The sequence below is a fragment of the Panicum hallii genome, chromosome 7 (assembly GCF_002211085.1).
Source record: "Panicum hallii strain FIL2 chromosome 7, PHallii_v3.1, whole genome shotgun sequence".
In the NCBI taxonomy this organism is placed as follows: domain Eukaryota; kingdom Viridiplantae; phylum Streptophyta; class Magnoliopsida; order Poales; family Poaceae; genus Panicum; species Panicum hallii.
Window position 1 is genome coordinate 35,394,577 of NC_038048.1, and position 19,909 is coordinate 35,414,485.

Consider the following 19,909-nt stretch of genomic DNA (forward strand, 5'->3'; position numbering starts at 1 on the left):
GGAGCACCTAAGAACAGTAGGCATTGGAGGCATCTGAACAGCTCTGGAACCATTCTTGGCCCTTAATTGTACATAGGAATAATCTCACAGTCGTTCGTCCATGCTCTTATGACCACTATGCTCTTACGTTCTCTGTTTCTTCCTCTTCTTGACTTCATGACCTCGCTATCTAAAGCTCTGTGTGCATATCTTCTGTTTTTATCTTCCAAAACAGCTGTGTGAGCCAAAAGGAAGGGGAAGGAGTAACCAAGAACAATAGACATGGGAGGCATTGGGAAAACACTAAAGTATATCCACCCCTAGTTGGGGAAGACAAATTTAAGCTTTTCTCCATGTTCCCATGCCCACTGCTCTTAGATACTCGTTTCTTCCTCTTCCCAAGTCACTCTCAACCTCATTTCTGAGCCCACACATTAGTATATACTATTTTCTTCACTGGAATTTTGCAGGCCTAAGGAAGAGGAAGGAGCACCTAAGAACTGTAGGAACGGGAGGCATCAGGAAAACATTGAGACAAAAGAGACAGTTGTTATGCTTTCCTCCATGTTCCCGTTCCAACTGCTCTTAGAGATTCTCTTTCTTCCTCTTCCTGGCTTTACACGCTCAAGACCTCATCATCTAAGCCTACTCAAGTACATTTTATTTTGTTCACTGGACCAATTTCGCATGTCAGAGGAAGAGGAAGGAGCACCTAAGAACTGTAGGAATGGGAGGCATCAGGAAAACACTGAGACAAATATCTGTATCCAATTCTAGTGGTAAAAACAGACAGTTATCATGCTTTCCTCCATGTTCCCATTCCCACTGCTCTTAGATATTCCCTTTCTTCCTCTTCCTGGCTTACCCAGGCCTAAAACACAAGAACAAGAAGTTTGAACTGTCCAACAATGCCTATGGTATTCTTTGGTATATATAGGGCTGTAATGCAGTACTGCAGTGCTTTAGACCGCACAAAATCTTTGTGAGGAAACGCAGTGTATGTACCTACTTGCTACTTCATGGCGCACTGCCGTGCATCCCATTCAATGAAAGTGGGCCAGGAAACATCTGTTGCTAATGCTGCACATTTGTAGATGGGATTTTCATGATACCTTTTCCTATACACATCTAGAAGTCCTTGAGTTTAAGAAATGCACGCTACAGCATGGGGGAACTAACATATAGCAGAGTAGGTACTTTAACAGGAAAGCTAACTATTATTTATCACTATGCTGGAGCAGGCATCTTTGGCAGAGTGCAGCTGCTTGTGCAAGTGGTATGGGCGTGGATTGTTCCCACTTTTTCACCATGATAAGGATCGTCATCCCAAAAAATTGATGAACTACCTTGCATGTGAATTTACATATCTATTAGAGACATTTGATCCTTCTTTTGTTAAACAAATATTATTTTACATTAGGTGTAAATGAGAGATAAACATATTAAAACGTTGAATACCAAGTCTGATGATGGCCAGATTTGAAGATGGGCAGTCCCTTCTCATGTGATCCTTCTGGATGATACAGAAGTTAATGGACCCAATTCTCCAAAAGGAGTTGAACAACCACAGATAGTGGCAGTCTGGCTCTGTAAGTGCGCTGTTTAACTCTTACTATTCGTTTTTTTTTTGCAAGTTGTTCTGGACATCCTCTTCAGGGCAGAAAGTAGAAAGTAAACTACCGAAACTAGTGATGGTTCAACACAAAGGAATAATAGAGAGAGTAATCTATTGTATGTGTGGTTTAGCACAAAGGAATTAGGGACGAATTATGAATATGCACCATGTTGACTACTAAAACTTTGTACCTATGCACTTCAAACCTCAATGTTCTGGTTTCTTACTTCATATGCTACCTGTGAAGGGTGAATCTTCACATAATATGCAGTGTCTGCCTAATAGTCAAAACTTAACTTCTGTTTTGTACACAAGTTAGCCAAGCATCATCTTACTCATGAATTGATTAAATCATGACAATAAACTGAGACTGAATTACTGAAATAATCACACTAAGTAATCAAGACCTCATATTGACTTACACTTAGGTATGAAGAAAGAAACACTAAATATACTGGAATTATTCAAGCACGGTAGTCGAATCAGGAACTGAGGCAGCCACACACTTCAATATAATATCATGAGAACCAAAAGGAAAAGGAAGGAGCACCAAAGAACATTAGGCATAAGAGGCATCAGGAAAGCTTGAAGCAGATACCACCTCCAAGAGATAACCATCGTTTGAGCTTTCCTCCATGTTCCCATGCCCACTGTTCTTTTAGGCTCTCATTTCTTCCTTTTCCTGTCTCACCTTTGTGCTCTCATCATCCAATTATGCTTATGAAAATCTCTAGCTTTCCCTCAAATAACTGCGCGAACCAGAAGGAAGAGGAAGGAGCACCTAAGAACAATAGGAATGGGAGGCATCGGAAAGCACCAATGTTTTCTCCCCCATGGTTAGAGGAAACAAACATGTTGGCCTTTCCATCATGTTCCCACTCCCACTGCTTTTAGGCTCTCTCTTTCTTCCTCTTCCTGATTCACCTGTGTGCCTACAACTACAAAACGTTCAGACAAGCCTAGGCTATTTAACAATTTTTGCACAGTAGATAGAGTATATATAGACCTCTGCGGTAGTGAGTGAACAATGAATGAATCTATTGGATGTGCACTGTGAGGTCCATAAGAAATAGCAGTGGAGGACAGCGGGACCATGCATGCTACATTGTCAATGTAGAACATTAGCAAGGATGGCATTCTTGTGCATACTTAGGAAGGCAACAGCCCTGACAGGACCTTGAATTTCTATCCACCCAGGGAAAATAAAGATCATGCATTAATTTATTCTCTTTAAGAGCTTGGACAAGAATACAAATTAGAGCCAGGGATGATGCACATGATGGACCCTGTTGCTGCAGCCTATTTGTCATCTGTTTCTATTAACTTGTCACTGAACTATGGTTCGTACAAGCAAACAAATGTAGGTTCGCATCTTCAGACATGTAATTTTAGGGAATGGAAAGACCTGAGCCTGCACACATAAACAGGAAGGATGGAAAACAAAAACTAGGCAAGCAAACATTTTCGTAGCAATAGTGCAAATTCCTTGTAGTGAACCATGAGACAAGTTTGATTTTACAGACTGAATTAGTAGAAACTATTAATTAAAAGCCTTTGGAAGATCAGAACAGATCAGCATAATTTTCTGGACTCACTATGAACGTCGGTACAAGAAAATACTGGCTTTAATTCAAAGAGTACAATATTGTAGTTTTGCTTCTGCTCCATCAAAGTATAAGAAAGTTCCTCGTGCTACTCATAGTTTGTACTTTGAGAGCTATAGGGCTGATTGCGTCATTTTGTTTATCGTAGAAGTTCAGCAGATGGAAAAGGGGTCTTTCTGCCATTTGCAGTTGTATTGTCACTCCTTACCGATTTTCACCATTTTTTGCATCAAACAAAAATGTAATTGTCACTAATTGTAACAACTCATAAGCTTCAAATAACTTTATAGGATGGATGTTAACTACTGTTAGAAATTACTTGCATCATTCATGCCATATTTGCCTTTATTGTAATGGTCGAAGCGGTGCTAGTTTCTTACATCATACAACTGTCTCATAACTAGGCATTTAGGTGTCATCTTGTTGATTCATGTGATGAACAGTAAATAATCAATAGCTAATTGTTAAGTATATCAAGGCCCAGATATATAATATTAGTTTTAACATCAAGGCCCAGATATATAATATTAGTTTTATAATGTGCTAATAGATCCCAAAGTAAGAGATGCACCATCAATCATGTCAAACTCACAATGCCTCCCTTGAATGTTGTGCGAACCAAAAGGAAGAGGAAGGATTACCAAAGAATGGTAGGCATTAGGAAAGCTCAAAACAGTATCTTAACCTCCAGTTCTAAACATGGAACTGGAGAGCTTATGCTTTCTTGCATGTTCCCATGCCCATCACTCTTAAGCTCTCCTATGATTCATTTTCCTGGCTCATTGTCAAAATTATCTCACCATCCTCATATGAGCAAGTGTTCCTTTGTTTTTTATGGATGGAACAGCAGTGTAAGCAAGAAGGAGGAAGGAGTGCTCAAGAGTAATAGGAATGGGAGGCATTGGGAAAGCTCAAACCAAATTCAACCTCCATTGTTGGAGGAGAATACAGACAAGTTTGGCTTTCCTCCATGTTCCCATTCCCACTGTTCTCAGGCCATCTCATTCTTCCTCTTCCTGACTTACAACCAACACAATATTTCGCTTCTAAATATATTGCCTTGGTATCTTCTGTTTATCCACCTAATGTTAATCTCGCAAGCCTTAAGGAAAGGGAAGGAGAACCTAAAAGCCTTAGGAATAGGAGGCATCAGGAAAACATTAAACCAAATCTCCACATCCAATGTCAGACATGGAATAGAGATTATGCTTTCCTTCATGTTCCTATCCCTAGCGCTCTTAGATACATTTCTTCCTTTTCCTGGCTCACCCTCTAGGCCCCAACTGGAACTTCGACCAATTCTACTCAGCTCTAGAACACACACATATATATAGAGAGAGTTATAGACCTCTCTTCAGTGTTGCACCTAGTCCAGTGACCATTAAACTCACCATGTGCATGAATTGTGATCCGCCATAGGACATAGTAGTTGATGACAGTGGGACCATGCATGGTACATGTACCACTAACGTATAGCACATGCAAGAAGCCAAGAGAGTACTGACTACACTAAAAAATGTTGTCTGTAACCTTTGTATTCACATATCTCTTGTCTGTACAAGGAACTTGTTTTTTCCAGGCCTGAGGTAGAAAGCCCAACCCATGTATAAAATCCCTAAGAAACAAACTACTTGCATATGCAATTATACAGGTGACCTAAGACATCAATTGATGTTAAAAAATGGTGATTTTGTAAAATCAATTGATGTCTTAGGTTGCCTTTATAAATAATTCTTCTCACATATTTTACAAAATAGTGGTTATATCACGCTTCAGCACTGTGTCCATGACGTGCCGCTGCAAGCAGGAATTGAGGACAAGGTACTCTGGCGCTGAACGGCTTCACAGGAACACAAAGCGAGTTCAGTCTAACAGAGTGTGCTTCTTCGGCTCCGTTTAGCTCGATGGAGCCAAGCAACTGTGGAAGGTCTGGGCACCGCTCAAAGTGAAGCTCTTCGTGTGGCTGGTTTTGCAGCGACGACTCTGGATGGCTGATCGCTGATTGCGCAGTGGATTACAGAGCCACATCAATTGCGCCCTCTGTGAACAGGAAGATGAAATGCCTTGACAATCTCAAGCTGCTCCTACACAAGGCAAGTCTGGTTCGGAATCCTTGGACATGCAGATACCGTTGGCGGCTGCCCAGACCATTGACTGGTGGCACCAGCTTCGCCCCAGTGGAGACAAGAAGTGCAAGCAAGGGCTCGATTCTCTTCATGTTGGTCACCTGGCTCATTTGGAAAGAATGGCCGCATTTTCAACAAGAAAAACCAACGCCAACGCAGCTGCTCAATCGAACCAAAGAGGAGGCAGAACTCTGGTGCCAAGCCGGTGCGAAAGCACTCAGCACCCTCGGTGTTTGCTCCTTTCAGGATCAAGCTCGTAGTTTAACTGTAACTAATTAGCTCTCCTCTGTACCTGTCTGGTTGTTCAGTCCCTTAGCATAAGAATGAGTGAAATACTGTAATCATCAGCAAGCGCTAAGGCTGTTTGCATTGTTACAAACTTTACAATTCATCTTTATTACTTTATCTAATACAAAGATACATTTTCGAAAAACAAGACAGTCATTTTTCAGAAGCAAAACTACATGACTGCGGATTCAAAGGAGCACTTCTGCTTGCTATTCCAGTGATTTGAAAAATGTTAAAATTATCAATAACTTTTTCCATCATTGCTCTTGCCGAACTTTGAAGGTCAGAATATAAAAAAAAAAGACATTTTCCTGCAGGTCTTGAAATTAGTCAACCTTGCTGTGCTGCATTTGCGGATTTACCATGTTGGGTCACACCTGCGTCATCAGTTCGGTCATTTGTATTGCTTTGAATTATCTGTTCATGTTGTATGCCATCTTCTTTCTCTTTCTATTTTCTGGTTCCAATTCCATATCCCAGACTCCCAGCAAGGCATATATTGGTTCTGTTATATATTTTATTTGAGCATAGGCTCAGCGTGAAAGAACAATGACGAATCTGTGCCACTGTGTTACAAATAAAACTCCTGTGTACCTTTTTCTTTTAAAATTCAAATAGTTTTAAAATATGCTATCTGGTAAATACATCTCGATGTTGTTTGTTCTTCAGAAGTTAGAACAGTGAACAGTTTTAGTTGTGTTATTTTGAAGTTGTGCTAATCTAGTACAATCTGAAACAGAAAGCGTGGTGAGTCAAGAACATGTGAATGGATAAGCACATTGCAAAATATTTGGAACTCAAATTGTGCCATTTAGAACATCTATCATACATTTTTCGAGTAATTTGTGAGCTCAGAGGAAGAGGAAAGAATACCTAAGAACGGTAGTCATAGGAGGCATCGGGAAAGTCAAAATAGTACCTCCTGCCTCCAAAGCTAAACAATGGAGCAGAGGGCCTATACCTTCCTCCATGTTCCTATGCCCACTGCTCTTAGCTAATCTAAACTTCCTCTTCCCATCTCACCTTGAAGTTCTTGCCTAAGTGTGTATATGCATGTCCCTAGTTTTCTCCGCTAATACAATGCGCAAGCCAAAAGGAAGAGGAAGGAGGGCTTAAGAACAGTAGGAATGAGAGGCATCGGGAAACACCAAATTAAATTTCCACACCCCCATTGCTAGGAGGAAATCGTCAAGCTTGGCCTTCCTCGATATTCTCATTCCCAATGCTCTTATACCTTCTCTTTCTTCCTCTTCCCGACATGCCATAGGACCCCCTCATCTTAATATGTGCAACGGTTTGTTATCTTCATCACTAAACCAGTCGTGGTAGCAAAAGGAAGAGGAAGGAGGACCTAATAACCATAGGAATGGGAGGCATCAGGAATGCTTTAAGCCAAACATCCATCTCCGATGCTAGAGAAGAAATTAGGGCACTGCATTCCTTCATGTTCCCACTCCTAATGCTCTTAGGGCATCTCTTTCTTCCACTTCCATGCTCACAAATTTTGGGTGTGGTAAGCTGTTGCCGTGGAACACACCATGCATGCCTCAGGTATATATAGAGAGACCTTTTGCTGTCTGTACTGAAGCTTTGTGGACAATGAATGGACAAAGTGCATGGCGCACCACTAGGACATTGGCACATCAGCAGTAGATCAAGTGTGTGGGACCATGTAAACTGCAGCAGTTGATGAATGTGGGACCTTGTAACCTATACAGGCAATGGAGGAGGCCTAGATGGAGATATTCTGGCTGTGCCATATCTGAAGGGCAGACACATTCATGTGAGCCAATTGGCCTGAGCAGTGAATTCACAAAAAGGAAATGGGGAGAAAAAGAAGTCTTCAAGTGCATTTACTTGCATTCATTAGTTCATATATATATATATATATATTTTAATTCTATCTCCTGTAAGAAAATGGATGGCCTACAATGTAAGGAAAAATTGAGATTTTTCTCAGACATACGATGAGAAGTCCAAATTGCCAAATTCAAACAGTGGAGGGTTCAAACTCTGCACAAAAAATCTTGACATTTATCTGATTTTACTCCATTTAGTAAAATACACAATGGAGACCCTGCTTACTGTTCCATAAAGAAAAGATTGTTTTACTAATTGTTAAACTACCGATGATTTGTTAACCTGAAGCCATCCAGAGCGTAGATGTCGGTTCGTCATGCATCGGACGTAGCTGTGCTTGGATCTTTTCAAGGCATCAGCTGTTGCTGCCGTTTCATTTGTTAAAGATTGGCTGCCGAGATATATTCTGATTATTGCCATGCTCGTTCATCTGGTCGCTATGCAGTGTCCTCTGCCTCTATGAACTTGGTAAGGGGACAAGGGACCATCCACCGTCATTTCATTTGGAGAGAGGTTAGTTTCGAAACTGATCAGAAACTTAAATTATGCCGTTGCCATGCTTGTTTCTTGCTAATTTATTACCTGGGGGCATTTTTCCATCTGGTTGCTGTGCCCTATGCATGGACGAACTTGGTAGGAACAGCTCGTTTGTTCCAAATAATTTAGCAGGACAATTAGTGTTTGTGCTGCAGATGGTCTGCCCTCTGCAGATGCACAATAATGTTGTCATGTGCGTCCCATCTTTGAATGATCTTTATTTTCTCTGCCATTCGTAGCCATAGCAGAAAGATGGTCTGCCCGCTGCATCACAATAAGTTTCGTGAAATAACTAGAAGCCCAAGGGCAGCTTTGCTGCGCTCGCCGTAGAGGTGGCCAGTTCCATTTGAGTATTTTTGGAGTATGTAAAGTATTAATCATCCAACAAAATATGATTTACATATTGCAAAGCAGGGTACTATAGATGAGTTCTCTTTATGAGTCCCTTTTCTGCATAGTGGTAAGTTGGTGACCCGGCCATGGCATCAGCCTATTCAGGTCAGGTACAGAACTGGAATTAAATAGTATAAATGATATTAGACTATGTAGGGAATGATCAATGCATATGATCAGATTGTTTCATTAATGTAAATGGAATAGTCTAACATGCCTTTATCCAAAGGAAATGCAGTTCAGCATCCTACAAACTGAATGAAGTTCAGATGCTGGGAGCTGAAATATAATGGTAGCATGTAGCAAACGCTACAAACTATCGGTTCTCCTATTCCAAAATTTAATTGATGTTAATGTAATACAATACTCAGATAAGCATTCCAACAAACACCTAACGTGAGTGACACTGTTTGTGTAGAGATTGGAGAAATTTCTAGAACTTAAGTCTTCTCTCTTGTCACACACAAGATATACATGCCAACATAGCAGATGGGCTATAAGCCCATGAGCCTAACTACACATAGCATATCTTAACACTCCCTCTCAAGATGGACGATAGATATCTTATCATCCCCATCTTGTTACATGCTTACTCACATTCTTTTAATTCTAAACCTTTGGTTAGACAGTCTGCCACTTGTTCCCTAGAAATTACATGACTCAACACAATAATACCAGCATCTATCTTCTCCTTGATGAAAAAAGGATCAATCTCAACATGTTTAGTCCTATCATGCTGAACTAGGTTATTGGCAATGTTGATAGCTGATCTGTTATCACATTGCAACTTTGCAGGACCATTTCTCATCACCTTCAGCTCAGATAAAATGTTCCTTACCCACAAGATCTCGCATACCGCTTGTGACATGGCTCCGTATTCAGCTTCTGCAGTAGATCGAGACACAATTGGTTGTTTCTTGCTTTGCCATGACACCAAGTTTCCACCAACAAACACACAGTAGCCTCATGTCAATCTTCTATCATCAAGACAACTTGCCCAGTCAACGTCACAGTAGCCCTCAACATTTAGATGACCATGGCTCCTAACAAAGGTCCCTTTGCAGGGCTACTATTCAAATATTTTAGGATCCGAAAAATAGCTTCCAAATGTCCATTCCTAGGATCATGCATATACCTACCCACAACACTCACGGCATATGAAATACCAGGCCTTGTATGACATAAATAGATGAGCCTTCCAACTAACCTCCGGTAACTCTCCTTCTCCTTGTTTGCTGGATTACCTGACTCGGCACATAACTTGTGGTTCGGATCAATAGGTGTTGATGTAGCTCAATACCCAAGCATACCAGTCTTACTGAGTAAGTCCATAACATACTTTCTCTGTGACAGAACAATACCTTTTGAATTTCATGCAATCTCAATACCAAGAAAGTATTTGAGTTGACCAAGGTCCTTGACCTCGAACTTCTTACTGAGATCTCTTTCATCATCACCAGTAATGATTATATCATCTATATATACAGCCAACACCGTGACTTTGCGCCCCAAATATTTATAGAATACAGTATGATCTCCATTGCATTGTTTATACCCCATACCACATAATGCATGTCTGAACCTATCAAACCATGTTCGTGGAGATTGCTTGAGACCATATAAAGACTTCTTTAGTCTACATACCATCCTAACCATCTCAGGCTTAGAACAACTAGGAGGAATTTCCATGTACACCTCCTCTTGGAGATCACCATGCAAGAAAGCATTCTTTACGTCCATGCAAGGGCCACCCAAAGTTCACCGCACAAGAAATTAGAGTTCTAAATGTGCTCATCTTTGCCACTGGTGCAAAGGTCTCATCATAATCATTGCCATATGTCTGACTATATCACCTTGCAACAAGTCGAGCTTTGTATCTTTCAACCTTACCTTCAGGGGTTTGCTTCACAGTGAAAACCCACTTGCAACTAACTGCTTTCTTTCCTGCAGGTAGTTTTACAAGGTCCCAAGTTTTGTTCTTTTCAAGAGCTCCCAGCTCCTCCAACATGGCCTCACACCACTTGGATCTTGTTTTGCTTCTTTCCAAACTCTCGGAATTTTTGCAGATTGTAACGAAGCAATATATGCTATATATGCAGGGGATAAAGATGTGTATGAGACATAGTTAGCTATATCATGCTCAAACCCATACCTCAAGGGAGGCATTCCTACCTTGGTTCGTGTACCTTTCCGTAGTGCAATGGGTAAATCATTTAATAGGGAATCTTCAACACCAATCTTAAAAGCCGAAGATACATCAATTATTTCTGGTTCACTTTCATGCACTGGTTCTAAAGGACATAGTTCAGGTGTCGATTCTAGGTCCAAATTTGTAGCCTCCATCTGAGATCTATACTTCCTTCTTGTATATACTCTTGAAGTATCTTTGTTTTGCAACCCCTCATGTGTAGGGTTACTTATCTGTGTGGATGCTGAACTACCGGACACCACCTCCATTATTCCTTCTGATTGTTGCTGAATAGGAACATTATGAACATTACTATTCTCTCCATCTTGATGAGGCTCACCTACACATGTATAATTTGGTTCATTCATAGAGCATGGAGTTGTTCCAATCACAATTTCCATTTGCCTTGGTTGGCTATCACTTTCTTTTGTTTCTGAAGCTTCTTTCTCCCCCTCTTGACAATCACCGTCTATGATAGGAGAGTCAAGACTAGAGAATAAAGAACTCAAATTTGTCTTCTCTCCATAAAAAGGCTCAGATTCCCTAAATGTAACATCCATGCTCACAAAGAGGCAACGTTCACTAGGACTCCAGCACTTGTAGCCCTTCCGTACTGAAAAATATCCCACAACAATGCACTTTATTGCACGTGGATCTAGTTTTCCCTCCGAAGGTCTATGGCTCTAACGAAACAAGTGCATCCAAACACCTTGAGTGGAACAATGAATTCATTCTTCCCAAATAACATTTCATAAGGAGTTTTCATATGAAGCATCCTTGATGGGATACGATTAATGAGATATGCAACAGTTAATACCGTCTCACTCCATAAGAATTTTGGTACATTCATTATGAACAAGTGATCTTGCTATCTCCAAGAGATGACGATTCTTCCTTTCAGCTACACCATTTTGTGGAGGTGTACCCAGGCAAGAAGTTTGATGTAATATCCTCTCAACTGAAAGGAAAGTAGAAAATTCATTGTTGACATATTCTGTCCCATTATCCGTTCTAATCATCCGAACCTGTGTATTGAATTGATTCTTAAGACAGGCATAGAAATCCTTAAAGCATTTGAGTACCTCACTTTTATGCCTCATGAGATATACCCATATCATGCGAGAATAACAATCAATGAATGTCACAAAATACTTCATTCCACTAGTAGAGACCACAGGGGATGTCCACACATCAGAGTGGACTAATACAAATGGCAATGTGCTTCAGAGTCCTCTACTAATATAGGATGCTCTAGTATGCTTTCCAAACTCACATGCATCACACACCAACTTGTTTTTGTTCACCTTGCTCATAATATCAGAAAATGCTTTGCAGATAGTATTAAAGGACATATGATCCAAACGACAATGTTGAAGTATCACCTTGCACTCCTCTTCACTTGCAACAGCTAACAGAGCAGTATATATGGATTTATCTGTTCTTCTGTCCAAGTGCCACAAGCCATTTCGTCTTACACCATTCCCAAGCAATCTTCCTGTCTTTCTCTCCTCGACTAAACAATTATCTTTATCAAGAGTAACATGACAATCCATATGGTCCACCAAAGCACTTAAGGATACTAGATTTAAGGATACTAGATTAACCGGAAAAGATGGGACATATAAAACTGATGACAATGTGATTGATAGAGTGCATTTCACTGTACCCATACCTCTAATAGGCTGAGCCGTCCCATCGGTAGTTTGAATAGTTTCTCTATGTGTGACAGGAAATGGAGTATATGATGCAAACTCACTTGATGCCCCTGTGACATGTTGTGACATGTTTTGATGCACCAGAGCTAATATCCGATTTGCATGAGAAGTACCTGAACAAGAACGAGCAAGGTTGACAAGATTGCCAAGGATAGTCGCCTGCTCTGTTGACATATTCATTCCCATTGGCATATTATTCCCTTCCGTGCCACCATTTGATTGTCCCATTTCCTCCAATTCTGTAGCAGAAATTTTAATCATCTCATTTGACACCTTTGAATATGACATTAGTTCTAAACTTTTTACTAGAAATAGTTGAGCTAATTTCTCAAGCTCATGTGCTGTAAGAATTTCAGCCAACTTCTCAAACACTTGCTCAATTCTTATGCTCTCTGCCATTGCTTAATTGCTGCCACCTCCTCTTCTCTCTTCTTCCAACACAATCTACCGTAGCAACTCTGCTTGTGTTCACGAGCACAAGCCTCCTGCTCTTTCAATTTCAGCCCCTAACAGGCTAACACACACAAGAACTTCCCTGCAAGGCTGCATATTACAGATTTACAGCACCACCTCCTCTCTGCAGCTCAACGGCACCACCTCCAGACTTCTTCTTCCTGCTGCTGCTAGCCTTGTGCTGCTGCTGCTAGCCTACTGCTTCTTCTTCCTCCTCCTCGCGCCTCCTCTCACTCCTGCCTACCTCGCCGGTGCTTAGACGCCGGAGATTGCTACGGCTGCAGCTCTTCGCCTTCAATGAGTCACCACCGCGAAACAGCCGCCCCAAATCGACCCCTGCACGGCTTCACAGCCTGCCGTGCCTCACTGCTCCGCTCTTGGACAAGGAAGCTCGTCACACACTCAGGCTCACCACTCGACGGCGAGCTCCTGGCCGGCCGCCGCCGACATCTCCTCCAATGGCTCTGACACAGATTGGGAAAATTTCTGGAACTTAGTTCTTCTCTCTCGTCACATACAAGATATATGTACCGACATAGCAGATGGGCTATAAGCCCATGGGCCTAACTACACACGACATATCTCGACAGTTTGCAGATTGCCTGTGGAATTACTGAATTAGCATATGTTTGTGAATTGTTGTTTTGCTTACTTGTAAGAGGATAAGGAATGCTTCCACCAGGAACACATCAGGAAGATCGCTCATAACCAGGTAGAGTAACTAACACAACTTCACATAGGCGCGTGATATGATTATATGAAGTAATGGAGGTATGACAAGTTGACAACATCGATGCACTTAGCTATCTAGCCCTTGGCCCCATCCCCATAATATTTTTGGATGTGAGAACGAGCAAAGCACGGGCAAGTAACAAATGTAAAACGCGGATGTGAAAACACATCCAGATACTTATAGTTCCAACGGCCAAGTTTTGAGCGCAGCGAGGCGCCGGCGATGTTAAACCCAGCAAGCTCAGCAAGGTCGGCATGGATTAAAAGTATATGCTTATACTAAAGCCATAGTCTTAGCTTTATGTGTGGATTAAACATGACCAAGAATCTGTCTCTGATATCATTTCAGTTAGCACACCATCACCTTAAATTAAACTATGTGCAGGGATTGAGGCATGGCATGCCGCACTACACTGAAGCTCTTTTTACTGTCTCTTCCTGACTCAGCTTGAAGATCTTGTTGTGCAATCCAATGCGTGTGAGCTCTCAAATGTGAGAGAACATATCTAATGCTCCCGTCTCTTCATGCGTTCCTGTGATTCCAAAATTCAAAGTGGCGAAAATGGTCATGAAAAACTTTGAAAAAAAATTGCACAACAGTGGTCTAAATTCGTTGTAATTAAAACACCACAAAAAAAAATCAGCCCTAAACTCTATGTACTTGTACCCGCAAAACAAAAACTCTATGTACTTGGGGGGAGGGAAACCTGAAAGTAGCAAAGGAGAAAAATAGAAAAGCTACTGTTCACCAACATTTGTCTTTTTCGAAAGACATTTGTCATTTTTACTTCCTAAAATAAACTGTATTTGAGGTTGAACTTTTGAATGATAAATATTTAATCATTCAAAAGTTCAACACGTTTTGGAATGTGTGATCAGAGCACTGAGCACGTTAAGGGCCAGGAGAACTAGATGTGCTCTTGAATGCTTGTATATGTATGTATCTCTAGTTTTCTCTGCTGCTAAGATAACCATGCAAGCCAAAAGGAAAAGGAAGGAGTGCATAAGAACAATAGGAATGAGAGGCATCAGGAAAAACACCGCACCAAACTTCCACCTTCACAGGAGGAAGCCAGCGAGCTACTCTTTCCTCAGATGTTCTCATTCCCACCGATCTAATGCACTCTTCTTCCTTTTCCTGGCTTGCCATCAGGGCCTCCTCACTTGAATGTGCGCATTGGGGTGCTGTTTTTCATCACCGAATCAATGACGCTAGCGAAAGGAAGAGGAAGGAGCACCTAAGAACCATAGGAATGGGAGGCATCAGGAACGCATCGATGCAAATATCCTCCTCCTCCAATGCAAGAGGAGAAACCATAGCACACGCGTTCCTTCATGTTCCCACTCCTACCGCTCTTAGGACCTCTCTTTCTTCCTCTTCCCTGCTCACAAAGTCTCATGGCGAGAACTATTACCCTGGAACCCTTCATGTCTGAAGAGTTTGTATATATAGAACTCTGCTGTGAAGGACGGAAGCATCTAATGCATGGTGCACTACAGGACGTTGGGTTATAACAGCGGATGACAGTGGGACCATGTGACCTATGGCAGTCAATGATAGTGTGCCCATGGCACCTATAATAATGTCAAGGAAAAGCACTTGAAATAAGCCGACAGATCGGCCATGCAAAATTGATTTATTTGGATGCTTAAATAGAGAGAGCAGGAAATGTTAACCAAAAGGTTGTCATTCCCATTAGATATGTCTCCTGTTTTCCTGCTTCTTTAAAAAGGAGGATTGCTGGTTATGTAGCTCAAGGACAAGAATTGCTCAAAATTTTAACAAAGGAATGAAAGGTTCAAACTTTCTATTAGGGAACAATCAAACATACATCAATTTTATTTCAGTCCAATTAGTACGCTCCACAAAAGAGCAAAAACAGTAAACTTCATCTACAAAAACGGTGAAACCATAGAAACTAATAAGCAACGAAGGTACAATCCATTTAACTTGGAAGACCGATACCCATTGATATTTCCTGGTCATGCATGTAGAGAGATTCTTTTTAGAGTTCCAGGGAAAGCCCTGGTCCATTAGTAATGCATTCAGGACCAACAGGTTCACCATTGTTTGAGCAACCGGTCTTGACACCAAGTTTTCCACCAAGATGAGCAAGGTCCTGAAGCCCTGCAGATGCCGGGTGGGGCACAGTACCGCAAATCCCACCACCTGCCATTCTGAAAACAAAAGCTGTTCCTGATGAGTTTCCAAATGCTCGACATAACAGCAGATCTGCACATTTTAGTAACTAACACAAAAAGATTTTTTTCTCACATGCCAGAACTTAGCAATAGATTCAAAGGATTCTACTACCCCCACGTTGATCATCTTAGCTATGGAGTGGTTTCAGGCTTGAATCTCTCTACTGCATGCATGTAGAGAGATTCATCCTGAAGCCACATAATGGTGCTAATGTGGTCTAGCCAAGCATTTTATCTTAGGTGCTTGCATCTATATACTGTTGAAGTCATCAACCGTCATTTCATCTGGACTGATATTTCAAACCTGCGCATAAATCATGCCGTTTCCATGCTTGTTTCTTGCTTAGTTACATGGAGAGTGCATGAACTTGGTAGGAACAGCTCGTTTGTCTCAAATCATTTTGACAGGGCGAAATTAGTCTTTGTGTTGTAGATGACCTGCAGATATTTGTTTGATCTTCACTTTCTTTGCAATTTGTAGTCAGTGCATAAAGTTGGTGCCAAATACATGGCACATATATTCATATCGTAAAGTTTCGTGATGTATATATTATTGTTGTGTTCCTACTCCAAGTTTGGTAGTGTATAATCTAATACAACAGGTTGAGCAGTTGCAGCATTGTGCTTGTGGAATCTGGAAATTGTGCATGGATCAAAGAAACGCTTAGACTAAACAAGTGAACTAGCTAGCTAAGGCACCATCTTGGCTTATGCATGGACTAAACGTGACAAAGATTTGAACTGAAGCCACTCTAGTTAACAAGGTCATTGTCTTAAACTATCTAGATCTAGGCACACGCCTTGTCCCCACGCTCACTGCTCTAAAGCTCTTTGCACTGACTTTTTCCCATCCAATCTCACCTTCAAGACCTCATTGTGCAAATGTATGTGTCTATTTCTCTGTTTTTCTGCAAAGATAATCACACAAGCCAAACGGAAAAGGAAGGAGCACGTAAGAACAGTTCAGCCTGGGCATTTGGTTTAACCGAACCGAACCGATCCGTTCTTCAGTTATTTGCAAAATTTGATTATTGAAAAATAGGAACCGATCATGTCGGTACATATAGACAGGGGTACCTCCTGCTAGGGTGTCCAGGCCCTTAGCATATCACCATACGTGATCTCCCCCTCGCCCTCTGGGTGACGTGGCATACGGTCCGGGCCTGACAGCTGGGACCGTCGTCTCCGGACCCTCCCCGAGCTCTCTGAGATCCGGGGCCTCCGCATGCCATGTAAGACAAGGGAGCTCTCGGGTAGCCCCCACCGACCCGGACTTCCCAGGGAGGTCCGGGGCTGCTGCGTGTGATGGCCGGACCATCACGGGCCTGACCGCTCCGATCGGCCTCGGGGGCCGGACCCCCACCCTCCGGGGAGGGGTCCGGTGCCGCCACGTGCCGCCCCTGCGGTGGGAGCGGGGCTGGCCTTGCCACGTGCGTGTGGCACGAGGCCCTTCGCGGGTCTCCAGCCCACCTACCAGCATTTAATGCGGTAGCTGGGCCGGGTGCCCTCAAGTCAAAAGGTGTGGCCTGCCCCTAACACACGGGGCAGGTAGGCTGACACCACGGTAAGCCCGCCTGTTTCCAAGGCGGCGCTTCGTATCACCGTTACTGCGCGCAAGCGGCGTGCAGTCCCATCATGGTGCGGCGCGCAGCGTGATGATGGCCTGTAACAGGTGAGCTGAGGCGTGCGTTGCTACAGTGCGCGCGGAGGCAACGGCGCGGCGGGACAGCACTGCCCCCACGCCTGCCAGAATCGCACCCAACAGTGGCAACACAGCACCACTGTTGGGTAACGCTGATAGCGGTCACTGTGCCTGCAGGACAGCACACGACCACATCCAGGTTGTCGATACGCACGTTATCTTCCCAACCGTGAAGGTAGCGACAAGGGACTGGAGAGGGAGATCTCCATATCACATAGAGTAGGTCCCTGTTGGCCGGGCCCACCTGTCGGGGTCCCGCACAGTGTAAGCACCTCCCTTGAACTATAAAAGGGAGAGTGTACTCGTTAGAAGGCAGGTTGGACACACACGAGCTCACGCTGCTCTCCCTTCAGGCTTACACAATCAATACAACACCAAAGTGGACGTAGGGTATTACGCTCCGGCGGTTCGAACCACTCTAAATCCTCGCGTCCTTCCTGCGTTAATCCGTGCATCGATCGAGCGTTCCTAAGTCCCCTCCAAACCCATCCTTAACTAGGATTAGGCAGGTGCCTTCCGCCGCCCGGCTGGAGATTTCCTCCGATATTTGGCGCGCCAGGTAGGGGGTTAGGTTTGGTTTGCGCTTGGTCGACCTTCACGACCTTAATGGCGCAGGAAGATGGTCACAACGACCTCCTGTTGGGTGAGGAGGTGGCGTCCATGACGCCACATGTTTCCCGTCGTCCAACATCCAGGGCGGCCCGAGCAGCTCCGCAACGCGCTGCGGCGCGGGCCTCAGTGGCCCAATCGGTGCTCGCACCGAATGGGCCGCTCATGGCAGCCAGGGAGTTGCTCCGCAACCCCCCTGGTGAGGCGGCCTCGCATGACGCCAAGAGGAAATGGCGTGACGACGTCGACCGCCTCCTCAACCTGGCACAGGCTTCCCCGTGTTCAGCGGGGGCGGGGGGGGGGGGGGGCTGCCCCCAGGCAACGCCGTCATCAGGGCGGCGCATCCGGATCTATGCACTCACCATCAGTGAGGAGTGCACGGACCGAGGACCTTCGGGCGGAGCTCAACCGCAGACGTGCGGGAGAGGACGCCCGTGTCTCCATCGAGCGGGCGCGTGGTCGCCGGCTCAGTATCGAGGGTCGCGACCTCGATGCTGAATTCGCCGCAGTGGTTCCGACCCCGCAGGGACCTGTCCAGGCACCGGGGTCTGGTGTGGGCTGCGCCGCGCTCGCAGACCACCTTCCCGCAGTCGCCTGGCCATCCAAGTTTCGGCCACACCTGCCGGAGAAGTACGACGGGTCCTCCAACCCGTCAGAATTCCTGCAGGTCTACATCACCGCCATCACGGCGGCTGGAGGTAACGACGCCGTCATGGCAAGTTACTTCCATGTAGCCTTGACCGGGCCAGCCCGGACCTGGCTCATGAACCTTACTCCAGGATCCATTCGATCCTGGGGGGAGCTATGCGTATGGTTCACGGCAAACTTTGCCAGTGCGTATCAGCAGCACGGTGTGGAAGCCCACCTCCACGCTGTGAGGCAGCAGCCCGGAGAAACCCTCCGGGCCTTCATCTCCCGCTTCACCAAGGTACGTGGAACGATTCCACGTATCTCCGATGCATCTATTATCACGGCTTTCCGACAGGGGGTCCATGATGAGAAGATGCTGGAGAAGCTGGCGACCCACCAGGTGGAAACCGTCACCACCTTGTTCGCTCTGGCGGACAAATGCGCCAGGGCAGCGGAGGGCCATGCATGGCACTCCGCAACACAGGCAGGTCCCGCTCAGACGAGTGGGACCAGTGTCGCTGCCCCTGGTAGCGGCAAGAAGAAGAACAAGAAGAACCGTGGCTTTGACAAGTCACGGATCGGGGGTCCGGCCGTTGCACCTGCGACGACCGGGGGCTAGAACTCCCGTGGCAAGCGCCCACGACAACAGCGCCCCGACCCCGGGTCGTGCCCTGTTCACCCGCGGGCTCGCCACAGCGCCACCGAGTGCCGCGAGATCCAGAAGCTTGAGCGTCTCAGCAAGAGGCGCGACCAAGCCTCAAGGGAAGGCACCTCCCCTCCACGACGGTCCGGCAAGGAGAAGGTCTCCGACGCCGATGCGGCCGCCGCGGAGAGGGAGTTGGGGTACCAAACCCCTAACAAAGACCTCAAGGGTCTCTTCCACCAGTCCGACTTCGAGTCCGGTGGTGACGAGCGTCGCAAGAAGCTGTACGTGATGTACGGCGGCAGCTCGGAGCTCGTCTCCCGGCGGGATGTCAAGACCCTCCGCCGAGAGGTCCTCACGGTGAGGCCGACGATGCCGAAGGCGGCACCGCACCAGCGGTGGAAGAACACTACCATCACCTTCGGACCGTCGGACTGCCCGGAGAACATGGCGGGCGCAGGTGTGCTGCCGCTTGTCATGGCGCCCACCATCTCCAACGTCCGCCTCCACCACGTGCTGATCGACGGAGGTGCAGGCCTCAGCGTCATCAGCTATGCGGCATTCAAATACCTGCAGATTCTGGAGTTCAAGCTGACTCCTTCGCGCCCATTCTCCGGAGTGGGCCCGGACCCA

At 44.8% G+C, this 19,909-nt stretch overlaps 1 protein-coding gene and 1 long non-coding RNA gene across 2 annotated transcripts; one reads left to right on the top strand and one right to left on the bottom strand.

Annotated features, from left to right (window-relative positions):
* Window positions 1–669: 669 nt before the first annotated feature.
* On the bottom strand, window positions 670–4,170 carry LOC112899140. Its single transcript, XM_025967488.1, has 2 exons — window positions 4,116–4,170; window positions 670–740 (listed from the first exon to the last, which is right to left on the bottom strand). Exons 1-2 carry the CDS (start codon window positions 4,168–4,170, stop codon window positions 670–672), a joined length of 126 nt encoding a protein of 41 aa, XP_025823273.1.
* LOC112899141 lies at window positions 698–5,757 on the top strand. The gene is made up of 2 exons (XR_003230005.1): window positions 698–1,568; window positions 5,006–5,757. It is a non-coding gene; the product is annotated as an uncharacterized LOC112899141 (long non-coding RNA).
* Window positions 5,758–19,909: the final 14,152 nt, after the last annotated feature.